The sequence below is a fragment of the Salmo trutta genome, chromosome 12, assembly GCF_901001165.1.
Source record: "Salmo trutta chromosome 12, fSalTru1.1, whole genome shotgun sequence".
Classification (NCBI taxonomy): domain Eukaryota; kingdom Metazoa; phylum Chordata; class Actinopteri; order Salmoniformes; family Salmonidae; genus Salmo; species Salmo trutta.
This window is the reverse complement of record NC_042968.1, coordinates 33023536-33050890: the sequence shown is the minus strand read 5'-3', so window position 1 is coordinate 33050890 and position 27355 is coordinate 33023536. Positions and strand designations below refer to the sequence as shown.

Genomic DNA, 27355 nt, shown 5'->3' with positions numbered 1-27355 from the left:
CGACAGCCAACAGTTCTGTCAGGTTACACAAACGAAACAGAAAACAACTACCCACGAAAACCAAGTGGGAAAAAGGCTACCTAAGTATGGCTTCCAATCAGAGACAACAATAGACAGCTGCCTCTGATTGGAAACCACACCCGGCCAAAACATAGAACCAAAACACATAGAATGCCCACCCCCTATCACACCCTGACCTAACTAAACAGAGAAAAAAACAGCTCTCCTAGGTCAGAGCGTGACAGGTCCACTATTCTCATTTTGGCTGGATCTATGAGGACCTTTTTGTTTTATTATCATCAAGAAATGCAGAATTAACACCAATAGCTCTTTGACAAACGGTGAGTTGCACCACATAAGTATTAAACAAATACATTTCAGAAAGTTGTTTGTATGTGAAATTGAGAATTATTCTGGTGCAAAGGATTTCTCAGCAGGTCTGGGGAACAGGCAGAAGACGCAGACAGCGGACCCCAGTACGGAGAACATGGGAGCTATGATCAAGATGATAAACCATGACAACTTCATCCCAACAACAGTAGTAGAGAGCTGATCTGAAATGACAGAACATTCATAACAGTTCAGCTGTTATTTACAGTCTTCTTGGTGTGTGAATATAAAGATTTAATTTGATCACATACATTTGTCAGAACCAATAAAACAATCTTAAACATGCTGTATTGAAAACAATCAAGAAATTAATCAAATGCATATAACAGTTTGTGACAAATACATCCATATAACATTTTGTAGATAAAATAAGGAATGGAAACGCTGCGAAGGTACACAATAGTAGGTTTTGGTAGACATCTTTGTACTACCTGATCTTTGTTTCCATTGAACATGCCATACATTCTCTTTGATTACATTTTGTATAATGATTATGAATATAAATATGTGTATAATTACTTCATATTTTTCTACCATTTGTTTCTTTCAGACTGTTTTGGTATAAATTATCATTTAAATAACTTTATTGACCAGGTGGACATTTTTAGAATGCTCCCAATGCAAAACCACAGTTATGCAGTGATAATGCAGAGTTTACTCACCACCACTGATAAGGGAGAGCTTGGTCCCTCTTCCGATTTGAAATATGTTAGCCCTCTGCTCAGCACAGTAGTACAGACCCACGTCGCTCTCTGAGATGTTCAGGATGCTCAGATTGCTTCTGTACAGGGCTGTGTCATACACTGACTCGAAACGGCCATCAAACCTTTTGAGGCTTAGGGGTATATTTGTCTTTATAGTGATGGCCACTGAAAGAGTGGCGTCAGGACGAAGAAAAAACCACATGATCTCGTACTCCAGGGTAATGTCACAGCCAAGGGTGACTGTGTCCCCTGGTTTCACTAGAATCTCATTTTGACCCGCTCCAAAAGCCTCCCAGAGCATGGAACCTTTCATAAAAACATAGACCATATTATTGACTAAGGCTATTTAAATAAAATGTTCATAAAACAGTTACATTTTTTAAACCAAATTAACAGAGAGTACTTAAACCTAATGATATATAAATCATGTATCTTCCAAGTGACTAAAATACTCACAGCATAGAATTGTTAGAGCTATTCTCCTCTTCATTGTTTCCTGTCAGTTACTGAAAGAACAGTGCATAGGATGTGAATGCAATAAGTTATTTTTTGTTCTGCGGGTAGCAAGTCCACCTACCACAGGTACAGGAAACAGAGAGGGCCACCGAGAGCCAGTCAAGCAAAGGTTTGAACTATATCAGAATGCTTTTTTTAAACTGCTCTCAAGTTGGCAAGATAACTCCATTAAATGTTATTTTTTTGCAAGTATACTGTGATAGTGAAGGTTTAACTAACTATCATTTCAATTTGAGTCAAAACATGTGTTGGAACAGTAAATCTAAGTCCTGTTCTGAGAAATACATTCTAAATGTGCTTTTCTGATTGGCTGACATGTCTGGGGGTAAACATTTTAGGAAATGGTTATTGTGCTCCACCACACCCCCACCACACTTTCATTTCATGTTTAAGTCAGACTAGAAGCTTTTCTGTAAGTGAGGACTGGGAGGCTGTTCCTGTTACAATGCATGATGAGGACCATGATGATTCTCATCATGAAAAGTGAGTGTTTTCTATGAAAATCAAATAATAAAGATGTGAGACAAATAGTTTGACCATTTAGAATTAAAGCACTTTATGTACTTTACATTACAATGCACTTACTACTGTGTAATTATACCTGTACGTGCAGATTAACAAGTACTGTCATTTCTCATTGTTACACTGTACTTACACTAATTTACAGCAGTAACCTACCCTAAGTACAGTGTAATGAGTGTAATGAGTAGTTGCAATGCTTAAATTGTACTTACAGGACTAATTACGCAATAATAAGAGCACTGTAAAGCGTTATCAAAAAATAATTTGTTAACAAAGACCTACATACAGCAGTACAGAGAGGAAGCTAGCCCAACATGGTGGAATATGATGGTAAAAACTCTTCTCTCTATCTTTCTCTCTCTCATTAGTGCCTTCGAAAAGTATTCAGACCGCTTTACTTTTTCCACATTTTGTTACATTACAGCACTATTCTAAAATGGATTAAATAAAAAAAATCCTCAGCAATCTACACACAATACCCCATAATGACAAAGTGAAAACAGGTTTTTAGAAATGTTTGCAAATGTATTAAAAATAAAAAACAGAAATACCTTATTTAAATAAGTATTCAGACCCTTTGCTATGAGACTCGAAATTGAACTCAGCTTCATCCTGTTTCCATTGATCATCCTTGAGATGTTTCTACAACTTAATTGGAGTCCACCTGTGGTAAATTCAATTGATTGGACATGATTTGGAAAGGCACACAGCTGTCTATATAAGGTCCCACCGTTGACAGTGCATGCCAGAGCAAAAACCAAGCCATGAAGTCGAAGGAATTGTCCATAGAGATCCAAGACAGGATTGTGTCGAGGTACAGATCTGGGGAAGGGTCCACCATTGAAGGTCCAACAGGAACACAGTGACCCCCATCATTCATAAATGGAAGAAGTTTGGAACCACCAAGACTCTTTGTGAGCTGGCCCACTGCCAAACTGAGCAATCGGGGGAGAAGGGGAGGTGACCAAGAACCCGACGGTCACTCTGACAGAGCTCTAGAGTTTCTCTGTGGAGATGTGAGAATCTTCCAGACGGACAACCATCTCTGCAGCACTCCACCAATCAGGCCTTTATGGTAGAGTGGCCAGACGGAAGCCACATCTCAATAAAAGCACATGACAGCCCGCTTGGCGCTTACCAAAAGGCACCTAAAGACTCTCAGACCATGAGAAACAAGATTCTCTGGTCTGATGAAACCAAGATTGAACTCTTTGGCCTGAATGCCAAGTGTCACGTCTGGAGGAAATCTGGCACCATCCCTACGGTGAAGAATGGTGGTGGCAGCAACATGCTGTGGGGATGTTTTTCAGCGTCAGGGACTGGGAGACTAGTCAAGATTGAGTCAAAGATGAACGGAGCAAAGTACAGAGAGATCCTTGATGAAAACCTGCTCCAGAGTTCTCAGGACCACAGACCGGGGTGAAGGTTCACCATCCAACAGGACAACGACCCTAAGCACACAGACAAGACAATGCAGGAGTCTCTGAATGTCCTTGAATGGCCCAGTCAGAGCCCGGACTTGAACATGATCGAACATCTCTGGCGAGACCTGAAAATAGCTGTGCAGCAATGCTCCCCATCCAACCTGACAGAGCTTAAGAGGATCTGCAGAGAAGAATGGGAGAAACTCTCCAAATACAGGTGTGCCAAATGTGTAGCATCATACCCAAGAAGACTCAAGGCTGTAATTGCTGCCAAAGGTGCTTCAACAAAGTACTGAGTAAAGGGTCTGAATACTTATGTAAATGTAATATTTCAGTAGTTTAAAAAAAATAAAAAATAAAAATATTGAAAAACCTGTTTTTGCTTTGTCATTATTGGGTATTGTGTGTCAATTTTAGAATAAGGCTGTAACGTACATTTTTTGGGAAAAAGTCAAGGGGTCTGAATACTTTCCGAATGCACTGTAAATATATATATATATGGATGTCATGCTCGTCGTAAAGATGGGACCAAGGCGCAGCGGGAATGTGTAAACTCATCTTCTTATTTATTGAGAAGAAAACGTGAACACCGAAAAACAAAATAACAAACAATGACGAAGACGCTAACAGTCCTGTAAGGCACAACACTATACCAGGAACAACTACCCACAAAAACCCATGAAAAAACACCCCTACTAAATAGGACCTTCAATTAGAGGCAACGAGGAACAGCTGCCTCTAATTGAAGGTCAACCCAATAAACCAAACATAGAAAGACTAGGACGAACATAGAAATATACTAACATAGAACATTAACCAAAACCCCCGAAACACATAAAACAAACACCCCCTGCCACGTCCTGACCAAACTACAATAACAAATAACCCCTTTTACTGGTCAGGACGTGACAATCGATGTATGTTTTCATCACTCAAATCCAAATAGCTGGGGTATAGAGCCACATGATTTTTCTTTTCAGTGTTTGGTCAATTATGTAATAACATTCCCTATAAAGCAGACACACGCCCCATGCTAACACATGCTCTTCCTTTTCCAGGTGCTTTGCTCTGGGTGCTGGTCACAGCTGGTGTGACTGTCAAACAGGTGACACTTGGGGGCACCATCAGTCTAGAATGTGATATCAAGGTGAAATACAACATCAAATGGTTTGTTCTGCGTCCCAATACCACACTGTTGCAGGCCACCGTTACCTTTGTAAAACAGGATAAGAGTCTAAAATCCATATCCCAATTTGGCAGCCGCTTTGTGCCTGTATATAACAAAGCTGTGCCAACTGTTGACCTGACCATATGGAACCTAACAGACAGTGACCCGGGCCTGTATTACTGTGGCATGTGGAGAGATAATGTCTTTGAGACTGGGAATGGGACTCAGCTCACCTTTACAGGTGAGTAGTTTCCACATCACTATCTGGTTCTTTACCATGTAAAATGTATGAAATGTTAGAATAGTGTTTGTTTTAGTGTGATCTGATAAGAGTTCCCATGATTATGTGATTTATTTTGTCCAACGTTGTGATTCACAGTAGGGAGCTGGTAAGGACCTACAGTGCCTTCAGAAAGGATTCATCCCCCTAGACTTATTCCACATTTTGTTGTGTTCCAGCCTGAATTCAACATTTATTAAAAAAAAAAAATTCTCACCCATCTACACACAATACCCCATAATGACAAAGTGAAAATGAAAGTGAAAGAAATATCTAATTTACATGAGTCAATACATGTAGAATCCACTTTGGAAGCGATTACAGCTGTTAGTCTTTCTGGCTAAGTCTCTAAGAGATTTCCACACCTGGATTGTGCAACGTTTGCCTATAATTATTTTCAAAATTCTTTAAGCTCTTTCAAATTGGTTGTTTCAAACATTTTCAGATCTTAACATAGATTTTCAAGTAGATTTAAGTCAAAACTGTAACTTGCAGACTCAGACAGGGAGAGGTTGAAAATGTCAGTGAAGACACTTGCCAGTTGGTCAGCGCATGCTTGGAGTACTGGTCCTGGTAATCCATCTGAATGTTGACCTGTTTGAAGGTCTTACTCACATCGGCTGCGGAGAGTGCGATCACACAGTCATCCGGAACAGATGAAGCTCTCATGCATGTTTCAGTGTTACTTGCCTCGAAGCGAGCAAAGAAGTTATTTAGCTCGTCTGGTAGGCTCGTGTCACTGGGCAGCTCTCGGCTGTGCTTCCCTTTGTAGTCTGTAATAGTTTGCAAGCCCTGCCACATCCGACGAGCGTCGGAACCGGTGTAATACTATTCGAACATAGTCCTGTATTGAAGCTTTGCGTGTTTGATGGTTCGTTGGAGGGCATAGCGGGATGTTCGTTGGAGGGCATAACCCGGATGTCTTCCGGGTTAGAGTCCCGCTCCTTGAAAGCTGCAGCCCTACCCTTTAGCTCAGTGTGAATTAGAGGTCGACCGATTATGCTTTTTCAACGCCGATACCGATACCGATTATTGGGGGACCAAAAACCCGCCGAAACCGATTAATCTGACAATTTTTTTATTTATTTATTTGTAATAATGACAATTACAACAATACTGAATGAACACTTATTTTAACTTAATATAATACATAAATACTATCAATTTAGCCTCAAATAAATAATGAAACATGTTCAATTTGGTTTAAATAATGGAAAAACAAAGTGTTGGAGAAGAAAGTAAAAGTGCAATATGTGCCATGTAAAAAAGCTTACCTTTAAGTTCCTTGCTCAGAACATGAGAACATATGAAAGCTGGTGGTTCCTTTTAACATGAGTCTTCAATATTCCCAGGTAAGAAGTTTTAGGTTGTAGTTATTATAGGAATTATAGGACTATTTCTCTCTATACCTTTGACTATTGAATGTTCTTATAGGCACTTTAGTATTGCCAGTGTAACAGTATAGCTTCCGTCCCTCTCCTCGCTCCAACCTGGGCTCGAACCAGGAACACATCGACAACAGCCACCCTCGAAGCAGGCCCCTTGCTCTACCCATGTAGAGCAAGGGGAACAACCACTCCCAAGTCTCAGAGCGAGTGACGTTTGAAACGCTATTAGCGCGCACCCGCTCACTAGCTAGCCATTTCACATCGGTTACACCAGCCTAATCTCGGGGGTTGATAGGCTTGAAGTCATAAACAGCGCAATGCTTGAAGAATTGCGAAGAGCTGCTGGCAAATGCACGAAGGTGCTGTTTGAATGAATGCTTACGAGCCTGCTGCTGCCTACCATCGCTCAGTCTGACTGCTCTATCAAATATCAAATCATAGACTTAATTATAACATAATAACACACAGAAATATGAGCCTTTGGTCATTAATATGGTCGAATCCGGAAACTATCATTTCGAAAATGAAACGTTTATTATTTCAGTGAAATACGGAACCATTCCGTATTTTATCTAACGGGTGGCATCCCTAAGTCTAAATATTCCTGTTACATTGCACAACCTTCAATGTTATGTCATAATTACGTAAAATTCTGGCAAATTAATTACGGCCTTTGTTAGGAATAAATGGACTTCACACAGTTCGCAATGAGCCAGGCGGCCCAAAATGCTTTATATACCCTGACTGCTTGCACGGAACGCAAGAGAAGTGACACAAACTCATGTTAGCAGGCAATATTAACTAAATATACAGGTTTAAAAATATATACTTGTGTATTGATTTTAAAGAAAGGCATTGATGTTTATGGTTAGGTACATTGGTGCAGCTACAGTGCTTTTTTCACAAATGCGCTTGTTAAATCATCACCCGTTTGTCGAAGTAGGCTGTGATTTGATGAGAAATTAACAGGCACCGCATCGATTATATGCAACGCAGGACACGTTAGATAAACTAGTAATATCATCAACCATGTGTAGTTAACTAGTGATTAAGGTTAAGATTGATAGTTTTTTATAAGATAAGTTTAATGCTAGCTAGCAACTTACCTTGGCTTCTTGCTGCCCTCGCATAACAGGTAGTCAGCCTGCCATGCAGGCTCCTCGTGGAGTGCAATGTAAGGCAGGTGGTTAGAGCGTTGGACTAGTAACCGGAAGGTTGCAAAAACGAATCCCCGAATCCCCCCTGAACAAGGCAGTTAACCCCCGTTCCTAGGCCGTCATTGAAAATAAGAATGTGTTCTTAATCTGACTTGCCTAGTTAAATAAAGGTGTAAAATATATATATATATATATATATATATTTTTTTTTATTCTTCTTTTAAATAAAAATAAAATAAAAAAATGCGGCAAATCGGTGGCCAAAAATACCGATTACCGATTGTTATGAAAACTTGAAATCGGCCCTAATTAATCGGCCATTCCGATTAATCGGTCGACCTCTAGTGTGAATGTTGCCTGTAATCCATGGCTTTTGGTTGGGGTATGTACGTACAGTCATTGTGGGGATGACATCCTTGATGCACTTATTGATAAAGCCAGTGACTGATGTGATGTACTCCTCAATGCCATCGGGAAGAATCCCGGAACATATTCCAGTCTGTGCTAGCAAAGCAGTCCTGTAGTATAGCATCTGCTTCATCTGACCACTTTTTTATAGACCGAGTCACTAGTGACTTTTATTTGAATATTTATGTTCTGTACAGGCTTTCTTCTTTTCATTCTATCATTTAGGTTAGTATTGTGAAGTAACTACAATGTTGTTGATCCATCCTCAGTTTTCTCCTATCACAGCCATTAAACTCTGTAACTGTTTTAAAGTCACTATTGGCCCCACGGTGAAATCTCTGAGAGGTTTCCTTCCTCTCCAGCAACTGATTTAGGAAGAACTCCTGTATCTTTGTAGTGACTGGGTGTACTGATACACCATCCAAAGTGTAATTAATAACTTCACCCTGCTCAAAGCGATATTTAATGTCTGCTTTTTTTTTACCCACCTACCAATAGGTGTCCTTCTTTGTGAAGCATTGGAAAACCTCCCTGGTCTTAATGGTTGAATCTGTGTTTGAAATTCACTGCTCGACTGAGGGACCTTACAAATAATTGTATGTGTGGGTTACAGAGATGAAGTAATCATTCAATAATCATATTAAACACTTTTAGAAAAAAGGGTTGCAAAAGGGTTATTCGACTGTCCCCATAGGAGAATCCTTTTTGGTTCCAGGTAGAACTCTATTTGGTCGCATGTAGAACCCTCTGTGGAAAGGGTTCTATGTGAAACTCAAAAGGGTTCTACCTGGAACCAAAAAGGGTTCTCCTACGGGGACAGCCGAAGAACCCTTTTAGGTTCTAGCTAGCACCTTTCTTTATAAGAGTGTATTATTGCACACAAAGTTTTATCTAACTAGGCAAGTCAGTTATGAACAAATTCTTATTTTCAATGACAGCCTAGGAACAGTGGGTTTAACTGCCTTGTTCAGGGGCAGAACGACAGGGTTTTACCTTGTCAGCTCAGGGATTCGATCTTGCAACCGTTTAGTTACTGGTCCAAAGCTCTAACCACTAGGCTACCTGCCACCCCAGTGAGTCCAGAGTGAGTCCCTGCAATTTATTATGTGACTTGTTCAGCACATTTTTACTCCTGAACTTATTTAGTCTTTCCATAACAAAGGAGATACATACTTATTGACTCGTGACATTTCAGCTTTTCATTTTAGTTATTTGGTAAAAATTTCGAAAACATAATTCTACTTTGACATTATGGGGTATTGTGTGTAGGCCAGTGACAAAAAAACTTGAATTAATCAATTTTAAATTCAGCTGTAACTCAATAAAATGATGGGAAAATTCAAGGTGTGTGAATACTTTCTGAAGGCACTGTAGATGTTGTGGTCCACTTACTGTTGTTTTAGTGTGATCTGATAAGAGTTCCCATGATTTCGTGATTTATTTTGTCCATGTTTTCATCCACAGCTGGTAAGGACCTAGATGTTGTGGTCCACTAACTGACTCTGTCTCCTACGTGGTTTGTGTTTTCAGATCAGGCTTCTACTGTGGTTGGTGTAGATCTACCATGGCTCATCACTCTGATCTTCACCCCCATAATCTCAGTGTTTGGATCCTCTCTCTGTATCCGATACATGCTTTAAAGGCAGCTGATAAACTGTCCGTCTGTATGTTTTCCCACCCACCTACCTTCTGTTTAATTTTTTTCTCCAGAATTGGTTCAATTTACCAAAGCCTGTGCTCTTTTACCTCCAGTGGAAAAACACTGTGGTTTAGTAGTCAGTCTCTGTGTAGTCCACCTCTCTGTTTCCAAATAATTCAGCTCATTCAAGTGGTGTAAAGACTAAGACACATGTAAAAGGTGTGAATCTGACTCAAATCTGTTGTAGGTGGTATGCTCTACTCTCCTTTACTTTATTATGTACTTTACCTGTCAAACAAATGCACTTCTATTGGCTGGAGACAGAGACTTTCACTTTGTCATTTGCCAGGCCCTTTTGACCAGAATCCCCATATACTGTTCCTTCAGAAAGTATTTATACCCCTTGATTTATTCAAAAATATTTTGTTTTAAAGCCTGAATTCAAAATGCATTAAATGTATTTGTTTTTTCACCCATCTACACACTATACCCCATAATGACAAAGTGAAAACATATTTTTTTATATTTTTGCAGATTTATTGAAAATGAAATACAGAAATATCTCATTTACATGAGTATTCACACCGCTGCGTCAATACATGTTCAAATCATCTTTGGCAGCGATTACAACTGTGAGTCTTTCTTGGTAAGTCTCTAAGAGCTTTCCACACCTGGATTGTACAATCGTTTCCCATTAATATTTTCTAAATTCTAAAAGCTCTGTCAAATTGGTTGTTGATCATTGTGTTACAGGTTTTGGTTTTTCCATTAATCTTTTGAAGTTGGACATTAGAACGTATAGCTCATTAGCATGTAGGGTGTCATCTCGTTAGTCAGTATGTGTTACACCTGTGCTGGTTGCTGTCTCGTCAGTGGGAATGTGTTTCACCTGTGCTGACCCAGGTGCTATTTAAGAGTGGCTGGCCCAGTGCTGCAGTTGTTTTCAGAGATGTGGAGGGTCAACACCTATAATTGGTGTGTCCTATTTGAGTTATAGACAAATATTTCTTTGTCTGATTTTGTTTTTCTTCCGGTCTTTAAGTTCCAGTTGCTGTTGCTAGGTAATGTTCAGTGGACACTCCCATGAGTGTCTTTCAGAATCTCTCCTTAAACCCCACCTGTTTTGTTTTGGTTGTCAGTGATGCTTTGTTAGTACTCCTTCTGAGTGACAGTATATCTTCACCATGCCCCCCCCCCCAAAAAAAAAACTCAGTGAGTCCATGCAACTTATTTGGTCTTTTAAGCACATGTTTATTCCTGAACTTATTTAGGTTTGCCATAACAATGGGGTTGAATACTTATTGACTCAAGACATTAAAGCTTTTCCTTTTTTATTAATTTGTAAAAATGTCAAAAAACAACTCCACATGGGGTAATATGTGTAGGCCAGTAACCCAAAAAATATACATTTTTATACATGTTCAATTCAGGCTGTAAGAGAATAAAATGTGAAAAAAAGTCAAGTGGTATCAATACTTTCTGAAGGCACTGTATGCATCAGTCTACCTACCTGACTTTTAACTGATATCTGCCTACCACCTAGTGGACATATGTGGTGACAGAGGCTGGAGTGATACCTGTTTTTGTTGCTTCTTGTGACATTCTGTAGGCCTACCACATATTGTCCCTGTTCGAGAGCATCAAAACGACTGCAGGCGACTGCCGACTGAGTGGCCTACAAATCACTTTGCATCATAACGAGTCATTCATTATCAGTCAGTTACAATTTACCAATGATACATTGCAGTTTTGACCCTCTCGAACATATCCATTGGTTTCTCATAAGTGCACGTTTCTTGTCATAAAAAGCAGAACTGTAATTTTAGCATACCTGTTAAAAAAAACGTGAACTTAGACAAATAATGGGGTGACTTCAATTGAACTCCTTTGTAAAGTTGACTGATAATGAAACAATCACGATTAAAGTGGACATGGACGCAACATTTAAAAAAAGTACTTGTCTTCATTACAACGTAAACATTACATTTTTATAAAAATATGCAATGTTTTCAATTATAGTTGTATTACGCAATAAAACTCTAGGTTCGATTAGACTGAACCGGGGTGCACAGTCAACAAAACCGGTGAGGGTGGAGCGCCAACCTGGCCATGCTCAAATCGAACGGTAATCTTCACCACCCCCGGGTCATTGTCGTCAAGGCAACGTGATGGATTGTTCAAAAACATTCAACCAAATGTCTTCCAGAAAAAAACATGTTCGAATGTTCAAAGTAATGTTTAGTGACTAAACGAATGCAATCACTGTTGGAATGGGTGCGCTGATTTGTGAACCGGGGCACAAAACGAATGCTGTCTTTAACTCCGCCTACCACTGGACAACTACTGACAGTTTCCCGCCCAAAACCTTTTTGTGCACAACATACACCAGTTCAGAAACGGTAAAGAAGTGTGGTGGTCTGACAATGGTGTTGGTAAGTAGCTAGTCTTACTTTCACTAAGCAAAAAATGTTAATCATACCATGTTTCTTTAAAGAGTTTGCTTAGTTACATCACGATGCTTTAGTGTGCTGAGCCATTATAGGTATTACAAATAATATGCACGAGTTTACCTCTTTGTCGACGTTAACGTTATAGATAGCTAAGATTAACGCTTCATATTTTCTATGGCTAAAACCTGCTATGCTATACTGAGATTTGTATCTGTTTGGGCTACAATGGAGAGTGGGTGTGCTCATGTAAACAGGAATTTTCCCGCGCGGTAGAAACACGTATGTTAGACCCAATGAATACTGTACCAGTGTTTTAACCAACAGCTAGTTAGTGTTTGCTATAATTAAAATGTAAGATGGCTAGAAACTCAAACTCTTGAAGCGTTCGGCGACAAGAGTTTCTTTGCTTCGGCTGTAGATGTATAGTAAATGAATGCAATGTTGATATGGACCCGCCTACATTGATCAGCGCTGCTTCGCTAGTGGTGGAAAATGATGGGCTGGCTATTTTCCCGCGAGCAAATGGCAACTTTAGCGCGAACATTAAAATTCACGGAAGTGCCACATGTGGATTGCTGACAGATTCGTCATTGCAAAGATCCTACGATTTTTGGTCGCCGAATTCACCAAGCATATAGTTCAAGCTATATAGTTTCAAGCTTACTAGTTAACGTTGGCTATTTAAAAAGTATGGCTATATCAGGCAAGCTTCAATGCAAGCTAGTTACCCTTTCGGCTTGTAGCTAACTAGCTAACTAGCTTATTTTACGTCCCACTTTTTATTGACGGGTGTATGGTATAATATAGTTGTTAGTAACTACAACGCTAAAGACACACTGATCTGTGTAACGTTAGGTAACGTCTAGGTTGATGATACCTTTAGGCTAACTTTACTTACCGATTGACGTAGATAAATTCGAAGGCAGGGACAAATGGGCTAGCCAGCTAGCTAACGTTAGCTATGTTTTAAACTGGTGTGATTACCATATAGTTGAGACATTACTCCATTAACGTCTGTGTAAACTGAGGCCAATGATTTAACATCTGTAAACCGTAAGGACTGTCGCATTTTTATTTTGAATTGGCTAATTGAGTTATCAGAAGTAGAAAAATGCACATCATGGAACACGATGATCAGTTGGCTAAGAATTTAACTTCAATGTTGATTGTCAACAACGTGGCAGTTCAATTATTAGCTAATGATCAGTAGGCTAAACAGTAATAAAACATGCGAATATATACATTTATGTTAATACTATTAGGTTTATTATACAAAGAGTTTGCTTTGTTTCATCGCGATGCCTCAGTTTATTTAGCCAGGTCGGGTGTGTTATTACAAATAATATGAATGAGTTTACCTCTGGAGATCTTAACATTATACTTAAAGGTTTCGACTTTTATCTGCTAAAACCTGCCAGGAGTAGGCACTGGGTGTGTAGCTCCATTGGCTAGAAAAGCGGATGTACTCGTGAACAATCCTTTACCAAGCTAACTAACACCATTTCTCACACTGTTCTCATAACAACCCACTGTAGCTGGCGGGTAACTTGCTAGTTAATCAAGATGGATTTTCGCTGGTGAGTCATCTGCTAGTTCGTCGACGTGTTAGCTTGGTTTAGTAGCCAAGTCACATATTGCTTTACAAGTTATTAGCTATCTCAGGCAAGCTATTTAAGAAAAGTCCATGCTAAATAACGTTAGCTACCTTGGCTTCTCGGCTTGTAAAGTTAGCTAAACTTGGCAAGCTTACGACGTCGAACATTTAGATACTTGTTTTCATTGACCGGCGTCTGGTATAAAAGTTCTGGCTAAATTCTAGCTAAATTAAGTCCGGGAGTAAATGGGTTAGCTAGGTTACGTATGTTTCAAACAAGTTATTGCCTTGTACTTATATCTAGTGATTCGTCAATTCACGTTACATCGATTCGGAACACATGATCAGTTTGATAAGATTGACGACAACAATCATAGGAGTTAAATTCTTAGCTAAGGATATCATTAGCTAATACGGGGCGGCAGGTAGCCTAGTGGTTAGAGTGATGGGCCAGTAACTAAATAGATTGCTAGATCAAATCCCCGAGCTGACAAGGTACAAATCTGTCGTTCTGCCCCTGAACAAGGCAGTTAACCCACTGTTCCTAGGAAAATAAGAATTTGTTCTTAACTGACTTGCCTTGTTAAATAAAGGTTACATTACACATTTTTTTCATTCTCCTAATGGGCACTTGGTTATAAAGTTACTATGAAAGTGTGATTATTGCTTACCTCAATTGCAAATGGGTTTACAAATTGTCAATTTCTCTTTAGGTGTCTGCGTGTTGTTGTAATCTGGTTATTGTCCAGCCAGCTGAAAGCAGGTTAGTTTTAATTAATTATACCATTGGCATTTAGCGTTATTATAACATGCATGAAAATGTACTACAACACCAAAAAATAGTCGAAATGACTGAGTGCAAAACAGTAGACCCATGAGAAATGCTCACTAACAGGGATGTTAACAAATGTGTGCACAATTTTGGAGGAATAAGCTTTTTGTGCATATGGAACATTTCTGGGATATTCTATTTTAGCTCATGAAACATGGACCAACACTACATGTTGTGTTGCCATTCTTATTCAATATTAATAAGATGACTAAAGACAGAACAGTATGGGGAGTACAGAGATAATGTTTGGCTGTTACTGCCTGAGCAGAGATGAGATAATGACTTTAAGGAATGGAAAAAACAAGTAATCAAATACAAATTAAGTAATATAATGACTGAAATATTAGGTTTAGAAAATATTCATTTAAAAAAGATATATATATTGTATTGTTAAAAGTTTGCCCTTCTGAAACTTCCTTTTGATTAGTTGAGGGAAATTGATGAAAGCATGAAACACTATCTAAAAACAATTGATCCTTGATTGCAATACGGGTTTGGAAATCTTGAACACAACTTAATTATCATGCAAAATAACTTTACAGATACACTTACTGTTAGCTGTTTTACCACATTTCCACTGATGTTTTTTATTGAACACCATCCAGAGTTTTTATTAGCTTAGGATTCCCCTCTGTGGGAATCTGTTAAAATGGGGTGATATGGAAGTAGAGTTTTGTGTATTGCACACAATAATTATTAACAGTTAGACAGAGCGTCCAGGTGTTAACAACAGAGCAGAAAATGTGTACAACGGTTCGAATGAGAACCCAATGGCTGTATGGCCCCTCGAGTTCTTGAGAGCTAGTAAAACGTCTGAGTAACTGGTGAAATGTTTTAACCCACCAGACACTGGCTGGTTCACCAAAAGGTACATTTCATGCCCTGGTTACAATGGTCAGCTATTGCATGGTCAGCTGTTATATCAATGGCTCTTCTACAACATGTAACATTGCTGCTCTACAACAGAGGTTCCACCAGCATTTGAGTCAGTTAACATGACTGACACGATTGAAGAAAATCTGCCATTGTCCAATTTTATTGGTTGTTTAGACTACATTTTTGACAGTATCCTTAGCATGTTTTTTGTATTTTTAAAAATTAATTATTCAAAAGAATCCTGTCAGACACTCACACCTTTTATTAGACAATTCATAACAATACCGCTTTACTGTTATGTAATTACTCGTCTTGTTGGCTTAGGGAGAGTGTATGTAAATAGCACTAGCATCTTGAAAGTGAGCCTTGGGAGCAACATTATAATGTTAAATCATTTTTGCTGTGGTTGTAAAAAGAATATGCTAATGGTGTCTTTCTCTCATTTTTACAGCGCCACACTCTGGTATACGTTATCTTCGTGTAACCAAAGGGGGGTCCGTAGCTATACCAATAACTGATGGCCAGTGTCCTGAGTCGGACTTCGGATTAAACACAGAGAGAAAAGGCCCAGTGGTCACGTATGAGAACAACGTGCCCACTGAGGGGCCAAATTATCTGGGCAGGATCAGGCTGAACAACTCCAACGGCTGTGCTGTTGTAATTAGCAATGTAACCAAAGAAGATACAGAGACAGTTTATTATCCAGACGGTGTTCTTCCAGGTCAACCGAGAATTGTACTTAAAATGACAAGTAAGAAGCCTCCTGTCCATTTAAAAAAATATATATATTTAACATTTTTTTTGCATTAAAAAGATGAGTGGAAGTACAGTTGAAGTCGGAAGTTTACACTTAAGTTGGAGTCATTAACTCGTTTTTCAACCACTCCACAAATTTCTTGTTAACAAACTATAGTTTTGGCAAGTTGGTTAGGACATTTACTTTGTGCATGACACAAGTCATTTTTCCAACAATTGTTTACGGACAGATTATTTCACTTATAATTCACTGTATCACAATTCCAGGTGGTCAAAAGTTTACATACACTAAATTGACTGTGCATTTAAACAGCTTGGAAAATTCCAGAAAATTATGTAATGTCTTTTAGAAGCTTCTGATAGGCTAATTGACATCATTTGAGTCAATTGGAGGTGTACATGTGGATGTATTTCAAGGCTTACCTTCAAACTCAGTGCCTCTTTGCTTGACATCATGGAAAAATCAAAAGAAATCAGCCAAGACCTCAGAAAAAAAATTGTAGACCTCCACAAATCTGGTTCATCCTTGGGAGCAATTTCCAAACGCATGAAGGTACCACGTTCATTTGTACAAGCAATAGTACGCAAGTATAAACACCATGGGACCACGCAGCTGTCATACCGCTCAGGAAGGAGACGCGTTCTGTCTCCTAGAGATGAATGTACTTTGGTGCGAAAGTACAAATCAATCCCAGATGCTGGAGGAAACGGGTACAAAAGTATCTATATCCACAGTAAAACGAGTCCTATGTTGACAACCTGAAAGGCTGTTCAGCAAGGAAGAAGCCACTGCTCCAAAACCGCCATAAAAAGCCAGACTACGGTTTGCAACTGCACATGGGGACAAAGATTGTACTTTTTGGAGAAATGTCCTCCCGTTTGATGAAACAAAAATATAACTGTTTGGCCATAATGACCATCGTTATGTTTGGAGGAAAAAGGGGGAGGCTTGCAAGCCGAACACCACCATCCCAACTGTGAAGCACAGGGGTGGCAGCATCATGTTGTTGGGGGTGATTTGCTGCAGGAGGGACTGGTGCACTTCACAAAATAGGTGGCATCACGAGGAAGGGAAATGATGTGGATATATTGAAGCAACATCTCAATACACCAGTCAGTAAGTTAAAGCTTGGTTGCAAATGGGTCTTCCAAATGGACAATGACCCCAAGCATACTTCCAAAGTTGTGGCAAAATAGCTTAAGGACAACAAGGACAACAAAGTCAAGGTATTGGAGTGGCCATCACAAAGCCCTGACCTCAACCCTATAGAACATTTGTGGGCAGAACTGAAAAAGCGTGTGTGAGCAAGGATGCCTACAAACCTGACTCGGTTACACCAGCTCTGTCAGGAGGAATGGGCCAAAATTCACCCAACTTATTGTGGGAAGCTTGTAGAAGGCTACCCAAAACGTTTGACCCAAGTTAAACAATTTAAAGGCAATGCTACCAAATACTAATTGAGCGTATGTAAACTTCTGACCCACTGGGAATGTGATGAAAGAAATAAAAGCTGAAATAAATAAATCATTCTCTACTATTATTCTGACATTTCACATTCTTAAAATAAAGTGGTGATCCTAACTGACCTAAGACAGGGAATTTTTACTCGGATTAAATGTCAGGAATTGTGAAACTGAGTTTAAATGTATTTGGCTAAGGTGTATGTAAACTTCCAACTTCAACTGTATATTTTACGGTTTCTGAAGTTCCACTGTTGCTTAGCTGTACTGAAGGGATAAAACATATTTTGCTCATTTTATTTTGCTTATGATATATTTCCAGGTAGCACTGAGAGTTCAACCACCATAGCAGGCCCGCAACAATCTTCAACCACACCAGGAGGTATTATTGACATCTGATCTTTAACCTGGAAGTAGATCATGCAGGGTTTCTCAAACTCAAACCTAGGGTCCCCATTTGTTCATTTTTTTTCCCCCCCTAGCACTACACAGCTGATTAAAATAATGACCTCATCAATCTTTGATTATTTGAATCAGCTGTGTCGTGCTAAGGCAAAAAACTAAATGTGCACCCGTAGGGGTCCCCAGGACCAAGTTTGGGAAACACTGAGATAAAGAACTGTTTTTGTTGTGCAGAAATGTTATTCAAGCATGACAACAGTGTATTTTGCTTATAATGTATTTTCAGGGAGTATTGAGAGTAAAACCACCACAGCAGCCCCCCAACCATCTACATCCACAACAGGTATAATCGTCTTCTGATCTTTAAGTTGAAGTAGATTATGAGCTGTGTAGTGCCAGACATGGGTTCAAATAGTATAAACAATCTACCAAGCACTTAATGAGCTTGTTTGTCGCAGTAGAACCAACAGAATTGTACCTAAAGTGAAAACCCTGCCAATCATTGAAAGGCCACATTTTAACATCACAAAGAAAGCTGTCCTGTGAACTGGCACACAGCAACATTCTAAATAATGGAAGCTCTGTTTGTATTTGAAATAAAATACATTCCAAGTCATTTTTGGGGCTCTGTCACGTAGAACTAGAAAGTAAAGTTGTGCAAAACTCAATGTAATTTATTATGCAATCTCGATGATCAGGAGCTAGAAGTGGGTCAGATCTGGTGTATGTGCCAATATGTTTTGGAATGTGTATGTGGCTCCTCTGGACATATTTAGTTTGACAGTCCAGATACTTAAACTTTTTTGCCTTCTCTACCTTTTGTAGTATTTGTTTAAAAATCTGTTAATAATCTGTTAATATCTGATGCGTCTCCTATCTGGGGACCATATATGAAATTGTATTTTGGGACGGCGAGATGGGATAGGGGCTTGCTCTCTCCTCTGCATGCATCGACCTAGTAATGCAGTATCTCCAGGAAGGGTGCACCTCTCTGGCTGCAGGTAGCCTAGTGGTTAGAGAGGCGAGCCAACAACAAGAGGTTGCCAGTTTGAATCCTGAGTCTTGCCCGAGAATTGCCTGCATGCCCTTGAGCAAGGCACGTAACACACACACAACTGCTCCTTGGGCACCAGTGTGACAGGATCCTACCTGACCAACCTGTATATGTATCTGTGTCTTTTGGAGGGGTTGGGTTAAAGTGGTCAAATTTCCATTGGATTGCAGGGTAGGGTTGCATGTATATTGCTTTTCCCCATGGTAGTAGTGCGCAATACCATAATAATAAAATAAATCCAATATGAAGATTGTCCTGTACTGGTTCTAGCAAACGTCTCTCAACGCTTGACATTTTTTATACAAATCAGTGGGAAATATCCTTTCAGTGACTGTACCATGAGTTCCGTTTGTGTCTCTTTGGTGTTGGTCAACGTTTGTATCGTGCGTTCTGTTCAAGTGTGGCTGACCGGAGCGGGAGAGTACAGCGTAATCATAGTCCAGACGCTGAGACATAGTCCTGCGTCCCATTGTGACATAGCTACGCAGTTTCTGAGACAACCATCTTCGGCGACGCACAGTCCGACCGCGAACCTCCCCACAATTCCCAACAACGCATCTCCCAGTATGCGTCCTCTATTCATCTGAATGTTTAGACAGTTATAGAAATTGCTTGAATTCGATCCCAATGCTCCAATATTTTAGAACCATGCTATGCGTACACGTTTGATACTCTGATAGACCCTTAAGTGCTGAAGCAGGCTCAGTGCAGCAGAATGGTATTACATGTTGATAGACTATAAATTAGTGGTTGGATGTAAAATTCTGAACATTAGGCCTATCTAGTAGCCTAGCTAGATAGATCCAAAGTTAACTCGCTAGTTAACTATGTATTAATTAATAATCATTTATTACATTAACGCTTTCTATAGAATTTCAAAGCGCTTAAAGAGCAAAAAAACAAAGAAGCAAAGGTCAAGTCTTTCAAAGCTGCATCCTCCGAAGATGGAGGGTCAGTTCATGACTTGAGCGATGGGAGCTAGACAGAGGACGATGGGAGCTAGACAGAGGACGTTAGCAGACTCCATCATCGTCATCTGTCTGCTGATGATCTTGTAGAGGGCACGTCTGGGAACCAGCCTGAGTCGTATAGCCACTGGACTTCTCCTCTTCCACTCTGTAGCACCCACATGGGTGATGCCTCAGCAGCTCTGAGCGCCAGAAATCTCACCACACTAAGTTCAGAATAGTAGCCAGTCGTCCACTCTACGAGCCCTCTGCCTCAGCACTGCTGGGTTCCACTATGTCTCATTCCTCTCACACTTCAGCCGCCAACTCAAATTACAGTGAGGGGGGGAAAAGTATTTGATCCCCTGCTGATTTTGTACATTTGCCCACTGACAAAGAAATGATCAGTCTATACTTTTAATGGTAGGTTTATTTGAACAGTGAGAGACAGAAGAACAACAAAAAAATCCAGAAAAACGCATGTGAAAAATGTTATAAAATGATTTGCATTTTAATGAGGGAAATAAGTATTTGACCCCTCTGCAAAACATGACTTAGTACTTGGTGGCAAAACCCTTGTTGGCAATCACAGAGGTCAGACGTTTCTTGTAGTTGGCCACCAGGTTTGCACACATCTCAGGAGGGATTTTGTCCCTATCCTCTTTGCAGATCTTCTCCAAGTCATTAAGGGTTCGAGGCTGACGTTTGGCAACTCAAACCTTCAGCTCCCTCCACAGATTTTCTATGGGATTAAGGTCTGGAGACTGGCTAGGCCACTCCAGGACCTTAATGCGCTTCTTCTTGAGCCACTCCTTTGTTGCCTTGGCCGTGTGTTTTGGGTCATTGTCATGCTGGAATACCCATCCACGACCCATTTTCAATGCCCTGGCTGAGGGAAGGAGGTTCTCACCCAAGATTTGACGGTACATGGCCCCGTCCATTGTCCCTTTGATGCGGTGAAGTTGTCCTGTCCCCTTAGCAGAAAAACACCCCCAAAGCATAATGTTTCCACCTCCATGTTTGATGGTGTTCTTGGGGTCATAGGCAGCATTCCTCCTCCTCCAAACACGGCGAGTTGATTTGATGCCAAAGAGCTCCATTTTGGTCTCATCTGACCACAACACTTTCACCCAGTTGCCATCTGAATCATTCAGATGTTCATTGGCAAACTTCAGACGGGCATGTATATGTGCTTTCTTGAGCAGGGGGATCTTGCGGGCGCTGCAGGTTTTCAGTCCTTCACGGCGTAGTGTGTTACCAATTGTTTTCTTGGTGACTATGGTCCCAGCTGCCTTGAGATCATTGACAAGATCCTCCCGTGTAGTTCTGGGTTGATTCCTCACCGTTCTCATGATCATTGCAACTCCACGAGGTGAGATCTTGCATGGAGCCCCAGGCCGAGGGATATTGACAGTTCTTTTGTGTTTCATCCATTTGCGAATAATCGCACCAACTGTTGTCACCTTCTCACCAAGTTGCTTGGCGATGGTCTTGTAGCCCATTCCAGCCTTGTGTAGGTCTACAATCTTGTCCCTGACATCCTTAGAGAGCTCTTTGGTCTTGGCCATGGTGGAGAGTTTGGAATCTGATTGATTGCTTCTGTGGACAGGTGTCTTTTATACAGGTAACAAGCTGAGATTAGGAGCACTCCCTTTAAGAGTGTGCTCCTAATCTCAGTTTGTTACCTGTATAAAAGACACCTGGGAGCCAGAAATCTTTCTGATTGAGAGGGGGTGAAATACTTATTTCCCTCATTAAAAGGCAAATCAATTTATAACATTTTTGACATGCGTTTTTCTGGATTTTTTTGTTGTTGTTATTCTGTCTCTCACTGTTCAAATAAACCTACCATTAAAATTATAGACTGATCATTTCTTTGTCAGTGGGCAAACGTACAAAATCAGCAGGGGATCAAATATTTTTTTCCCTCACTGTATGTTCTCAAAAGAAACAAAAAAGATGGTACTGTGTCCAGAGGCATTTTTTCAAACAGAAACACTAGCCAGCTAAGCCAAAGTGTTAACCTATCAGTCAATTTGCAAATCCGTGGCTCAAACCCCCCCCCCAGATATATGCAATAAAAACACAATGCTATCAAAAATGAATAGTTCAAAACAACTATGTACAAATTTACAGGAGCTCTGTTCTGAGGCCGCTAGTAGGACACCATGGCAACTATAGAACCTGTCCTAAACAACTTTCCAGCGCTGCGGGTGCATTACGTTTGTAAAAGTATAATTCTGTCAATTTTGGTGTAATTTGCTCAAATTTTGGACCACATGAAAGCTGCTGAGATTGCTTTCTTTCCTACAATGATTCAGAGAACATTAGCGATATAGAACGCATGGAAATGTGTACATTTTAAGTGGGAATTAGGCCTTTTCATTAATACATTTTTTACTTTGAGATTTTGTAAACGTTTTTTGTAATTGTTTCTATTTTATATCAATACTTTAGCACACCAGATTCTACTGCTCAATAGGACCTTGAAAAGCAGAATTGGGTGTTTTGAGCAGAGCTGTCACAAAAGCCTGCATACCCATTAGCTCTTCAGATGGAATGTTAGCCACATGTTTTATACAGTACATTGACTTAGGCATTTTTTCACCATGTTGCGTATCTAATACCACAAGTATTATATCAAAGTCAATGTTAGTTTTGCGACAACAATAACTTCCCTGTAGTAGTGCTATCAAGTCATCTTCTGTCATGAGAAATCATTACATAACATGGGTTTACTTGTATGGCAATTTGTGTTCATTTATATGTTAGTATTAGAACCAGGAAATAATCTAGTACTATAACAGTTCTTTTTTTCTGTCTCTGCAGGTCTACATGTGGACCATCTTGCTGTGCTGGTACCAGTAGGGGTAGGGGGGGTGGTGGTGGTGGTGGTAGTAGGGGGGGTAGTAGTATGCATCAGGAAATGTAAAAACAAAAAGTTGAACGAAGACCCTCCCTTGGCCGAGCTCCAAGTTCTTAATCAAAACAAATCAATGGACACAGCAGAACAATGAAAATGATATCTTTGTTACAAATCAAACTCTGGAATGTTTTTTGCTGGTCTGCTCCGGTGGAATCCTTTTGAAAGTGCTTTCTAAATGCAATGTCCCATTCACTTTTATTGAGTATTAGCTAGTGGTGGCTGTTTAAAGGGAACTGAACCATGCATTACCGTTTCTCCTGGCCCAAAGACTACTGGCAGAGTGAAAAACCTAGCAATAAGTTGTGTCAATTCATAAACTTTCCCTTTAAACCCTCTGCCTTACTGTACAACTACTGTACTTATGATTTTCTTCAACCTTTATAATGGTTGATCATTGTCAGCATTACATTGTGTTCCCTATTCAGGGAGACATTTATACAGATGTGCACAATTTACTGTACTGTCATTATACTGTATCCCATGTCTGATACCAGAACCATTTTGTTTTATTGTATGATTACACCACTTATGATAATGGGATTGGCAAGTTAAAATGCTTTGTATAATGAAATACTGACATATATATAATTGTGCACGTGATTTGTTCCAGTGACCTGTTTCAGGACAGTGTTTTAAGTTATATTTTGTATAACCTCCCAAATGAGTTTTTAAACAACTAGACAATCCTCACCTTCTTCAGTATCTCAAGGTCAGTAGCCTTTGTAGAAAGTAAGTTAAGAGGTGTTCAACTATGAAACTGTTACTCACCCCAGGTAATATTCCACACTCATTGATCTTCAAAAAGACTACCAGCTGTAAAACATTTTGATATACGCTGTACAAATCATTTATCATAGATCAACACTTTTTTTTAATGAATCTCATTTGAAAGTTAACAAATTGCACACATACTGCCTTTTTAAAATGCTCTTTTGAAACAACTTTACGTAGTTCAGTTTTATCTAATCAATATCGATGCTCTTTTGAGACAGAACGTTAGGTAGTTCAGTTTTATCTAATCTATAGAGATGCTCTTTTTCAGAATGTAGATGTGAAGTGGCCCCTCTTGCTATTCAGACTGGTCGATATACAAACACTACCTTAGATAGACGCGTCTTCTTTTTGTAACGATGGTCCCACTCAAACAGAAGCTCATGCCTTGTTTTACTGTGGGTTATACAAGGACGTTAGGGATGACCTCTCTTGCCAACTGTTCAGCTATAATGAAATGCTACATTTGATCAGGTAACAATAATGTAAATGTATTTTCAAAGCTTGCTGCATCCTCCTCCATCTGAGACCTTTAGAAGTGCCTGAATTATCTTTTATGTACTGTACTTTGTTTTTGTTTCTGCATATGTGTATAGATGTATGATAACTGATAGCAATAATATTTAGATGATTTAATATATTATAGAGGACGGCAAAGGAAATACTGTGCAATGTTTGACTTACTTTCTCAGCTCTGTGCACCACATTGTTTTTTTAAATCCTATTTTATATTTTCAACCAGTTGTGAAGTGACTTACACATTTTCTATCTCTAACCTTTTGAATAAAATGTTCCTATAATCTGATTTGGTTGAAGAGTGTTATATACAGCATAACATAGCAGGTTGTTCAGATAATTTAACAAATTTATAGTTAGATGTATGTTTAAGCCACTGCTGTTTTGACAATTGGTCCTTGGATGGATTGGTAGATGTGTGGCACATGATTTTTAAGATCATATGTCTAAAATAATATTGTTCTATTCAATACATTTCTATCTCAAACGCCCTGAACATTTTGCTCTTGCAATCAACACTGGAGTCAGACACAAGGTGTGCAACAAATGTGTAAACATCTGTAGTCCCATCGACCACCTACTTAGATGTCAGGAGTGACAGAAGTTTGGCCCAGTGTATCATGGGACACCTCAAACACCAGAAATGTTATTTTTGTAATCTTTCAATTTTATTATGTTTGGTCCTCTACCCTAATTTATACGCTTTCCTGTTTCTGGATATTGGTCCGCTAGATGGCAGGCTTCAACCAAGTTGTTCCAGAATCCTCATTTGCCAGGATCTATAACAGAGGACAAATGTTTTTTTTATCCATCCTCATAAACAGCTGGATGACAGTGAGGTGCATTATGTAAATATTAAGACATTCTGATTATGTGAAAATGTTAGAATTATTGGGTGCAAATGATTTCTCAGCAGGTCTGGGGAACAGGCAGAAGACGCAGACAGCGGACCCCAGTACGGAGAACATGGGAGCTATGATCAAGATGATAAACCATGACAACTTCATCCCAACAACAGTAGTAGAGAGCTGATCTGAAATGACAGAACATTCATAACAGTTCAGCTGTTATTTACAGCCTTCTTGGTGTGTGAATATAAAGATTATCAGATTTGATCAAATGTATCACTATCAGATTTGATCAAATGTATCACAATCAAAAAACAATCTTAAACATTCTGTATTGAAAACTAAGAAATGTATATAGTGCATATAGCAGCTTGTGACAAATACATATATTACATTTGTTTCATCCAACTGTGTTTTGGTATAGATTTATAATTGAAATCCATATCCTGAATTGACTGAGATTAAACTTTATTGAACCAGGTGGATATTTTTAGAACACTCCCAATGCAAAACCACAGTTATGCAGTGATAATGCAGAGTTTACTCACCACCACTGATAAGGGAGAGCTTGGTCCCTCTTCTGATTTCAAATATGTTAGCCCTCTGCTCAGCACAGTAGTACAGACCCACGTCGCTCTCTGAGATGTTCAGGATGCTCAGATTGCTTCTGTACAGGGCTGTGTCATACACTGACTCGAAATGGCCATCAAACCTTTTGAGGCTCGGGTATATTCGTCATTATAGTGATGGCCACTGAAAGAGTGGCGCCAGGACGGAAAAAAAACCCACATGATCTCGTACTCCAGGGTAATGTCACAGCCAAGGGTGACTGTGTCCCCTGGTTTCACTAGAATCTCATTTTGACCCGCTCCAAAAGCCTCCCAGAGCATGGAACTTTTCATAAAAACATAGACCATATTATTGACTAAGGCTATTTAAATAAAATGTTCCTATAATATTTAAATGTTTTAAACCACATGAACGGAGAGTACTTAAACCTAATGATATATAAATCATGTATCTTCCAAGTGACTAAAATACTCACAGCATAGAATTGTTAGAGCTATTCTCTTCATTGATTCCTGTCAGCTACTGAAAGAACAGTGCATAGGATGTGAATGCATTAATTAACAAGTAATTTTTTTCTGTGGGTAACAACTCCACCTACCACAGGTACTGGAAACAGGGACGCCAAGAGCCCGTCAATCAAAGTTTTGAACTGTACCAGAAGCCTTTTTTTTAACAGCTCTAAAGTTTGCAACTTTCCTCCATCTTATTTTCTGTATTTGCACAAAGAACAGCCAATAGCACAATTATATTGAATAGATAGTGGGAATTAACAGCCCCATGCAGTGCAGAGGTCAGGGACCTCTTAACACTGTGGAATAAAACACCATGTTCTTTAAAAAAATTGCAAGTACACTGTGACAGTGAAAGTTTGACCAACTATAATTAGAATTGGAGTCAAAACAGTAAATCTAAGCCCTCTTCTGAGAAATATGTTCTAATTGTGTTTTTCTGATTGGCTGACATGTCTGGGGGTAAACATTGTAGGAAATGGTTATTGTCCTCCTCCACCACCCCAACACTTCCATTTTAAGTTGAAGTTTTCTGTAAGTGAGGACTGGGAGGCTGTTCCTGTTACAACGCATGATGAGGACTGTGATGATTATCATAATAAAAAGTGAGTGTTTTCTATGAAAATCAAATAATGAATATATGAGACAAAGTTTGTTTGTACATTTTTTAACCATATAGAATAAAAGCACTTTATGTATTTAGTTCCACCATTTGTAAAAATTGGTGATACTTTACATTACAGTGCCCTTATTACTGTGTAATTATACCTGCATGTGCAGATTAACAAGCATTGTCATTTCTCATTGTTACACTGTACTTACATTTACTTGCAGCAGTAACCTACCCTAAGTACAGTGTACTGAGTATAATGAGTATAGTTTGTTAACAAGAAATTTGTGGAGTGGTTGAAAAACGAGTTTTAATGACAGTCATTAAAACTCGTTTTTCAACCACTTCACAAATTTCTTGTTAACAAACTATAGTTTTGTCAAGTCGGTTAGGAAATCTACTTTGTGCATGACACAAGTAATTTTTCCAACAATTGTTTACAGACAGATTATTTCACTTTATCACAATTCCACTGTATCACAATTCCAGTGGGTCTGAAGTTTACATACACTAAGTTGACTGTGCCTTTAAACAGCTTGGAAAATTCCAGAAAATTATGTAATGGCTTTAGATGCTTCTGATAGGCTAAATGACATCATTTGAGTCAATTGGAGGTATCTATATCCACAGTAAAACA

The 27355-nt window shown here is 39.3% G+C and overlaps 1 protein-coding gene, 1 pseudogene and 1 gene segment (V, D, J or C); 2 read left to right on the top strand and 1 right to left on the bottom strand.

Annotated features, from left to right (window-relative positions):
- Positions 1-256: 256 nt before the first annotated feature.
- LOC115203377 (Ig kappa chain V-II region 7S34.1-like) lies at positions 257-25742 on the bottom strand. The segment is given in 4 exon segments: positions 257-554; positions 1053-1400; positions 1551-1600; positions 25578-25742. Coding segments are annotated over 3 exon segments (528 nt in total).
- Positions 11970-24470, top strand: LOC115203376 (uncharacterized). Of its 2 annotated transcripts, none has more exons than XR_003880156.1 (6): positions 11970-12028; positions 14354-14403; positions 15800-16099; positions 17888-17947; positions 18254-18310; positions 22798-24470. XR_003880156.1 is itself a non-coding variant. In XM_029768024.1 (6 exons), exons 1-6 carry the CDS (start codon positions 13610-13612, stop codon positions 22983-22985), a joined length of 669 nt encoding a protein of 222 aa, XP_029623884.1. In that variant the 5' UTR covers positions 13378-13609; the 3' UTR covers positions 22986-24470. The 2 variants fall into 2 exon arrangements, 1 of the variants encoding a protein (XP_029623884.1); XM_029768024.1 differs by lacking the exon at positions 11970-12028 and adding an exon at positions 13378-13623.
- Positions 18780-18959, top strand: LOC115204786 (uncharacterized; annotated as a pseudogene).
- Positions 25743-27355: the final 1613 nt, after the last annotated feature.

What these genes read in the sequence shown, in the direction of transcription:
- LOC115203376 (XM_029768024.1), top strand. An exon ending in GTCCAGCCAGCTGAAAGCAG is followed by an intron (nt 14,404 to 15,799) that starts GTTAGTTTTAAT and finishes TCATTTTTACAG; the next exon opens with CGCCACACTCTGGTATACGT. An exon ending in AATTGTACTTAAAATGACAA is followed by an intron (nt 16,100 to 17,887) that starts GTAAGAAGCCTC and finishes ATATATTTCCAG; the next exon opens with GTAGCACTGAGAGTTCAACC.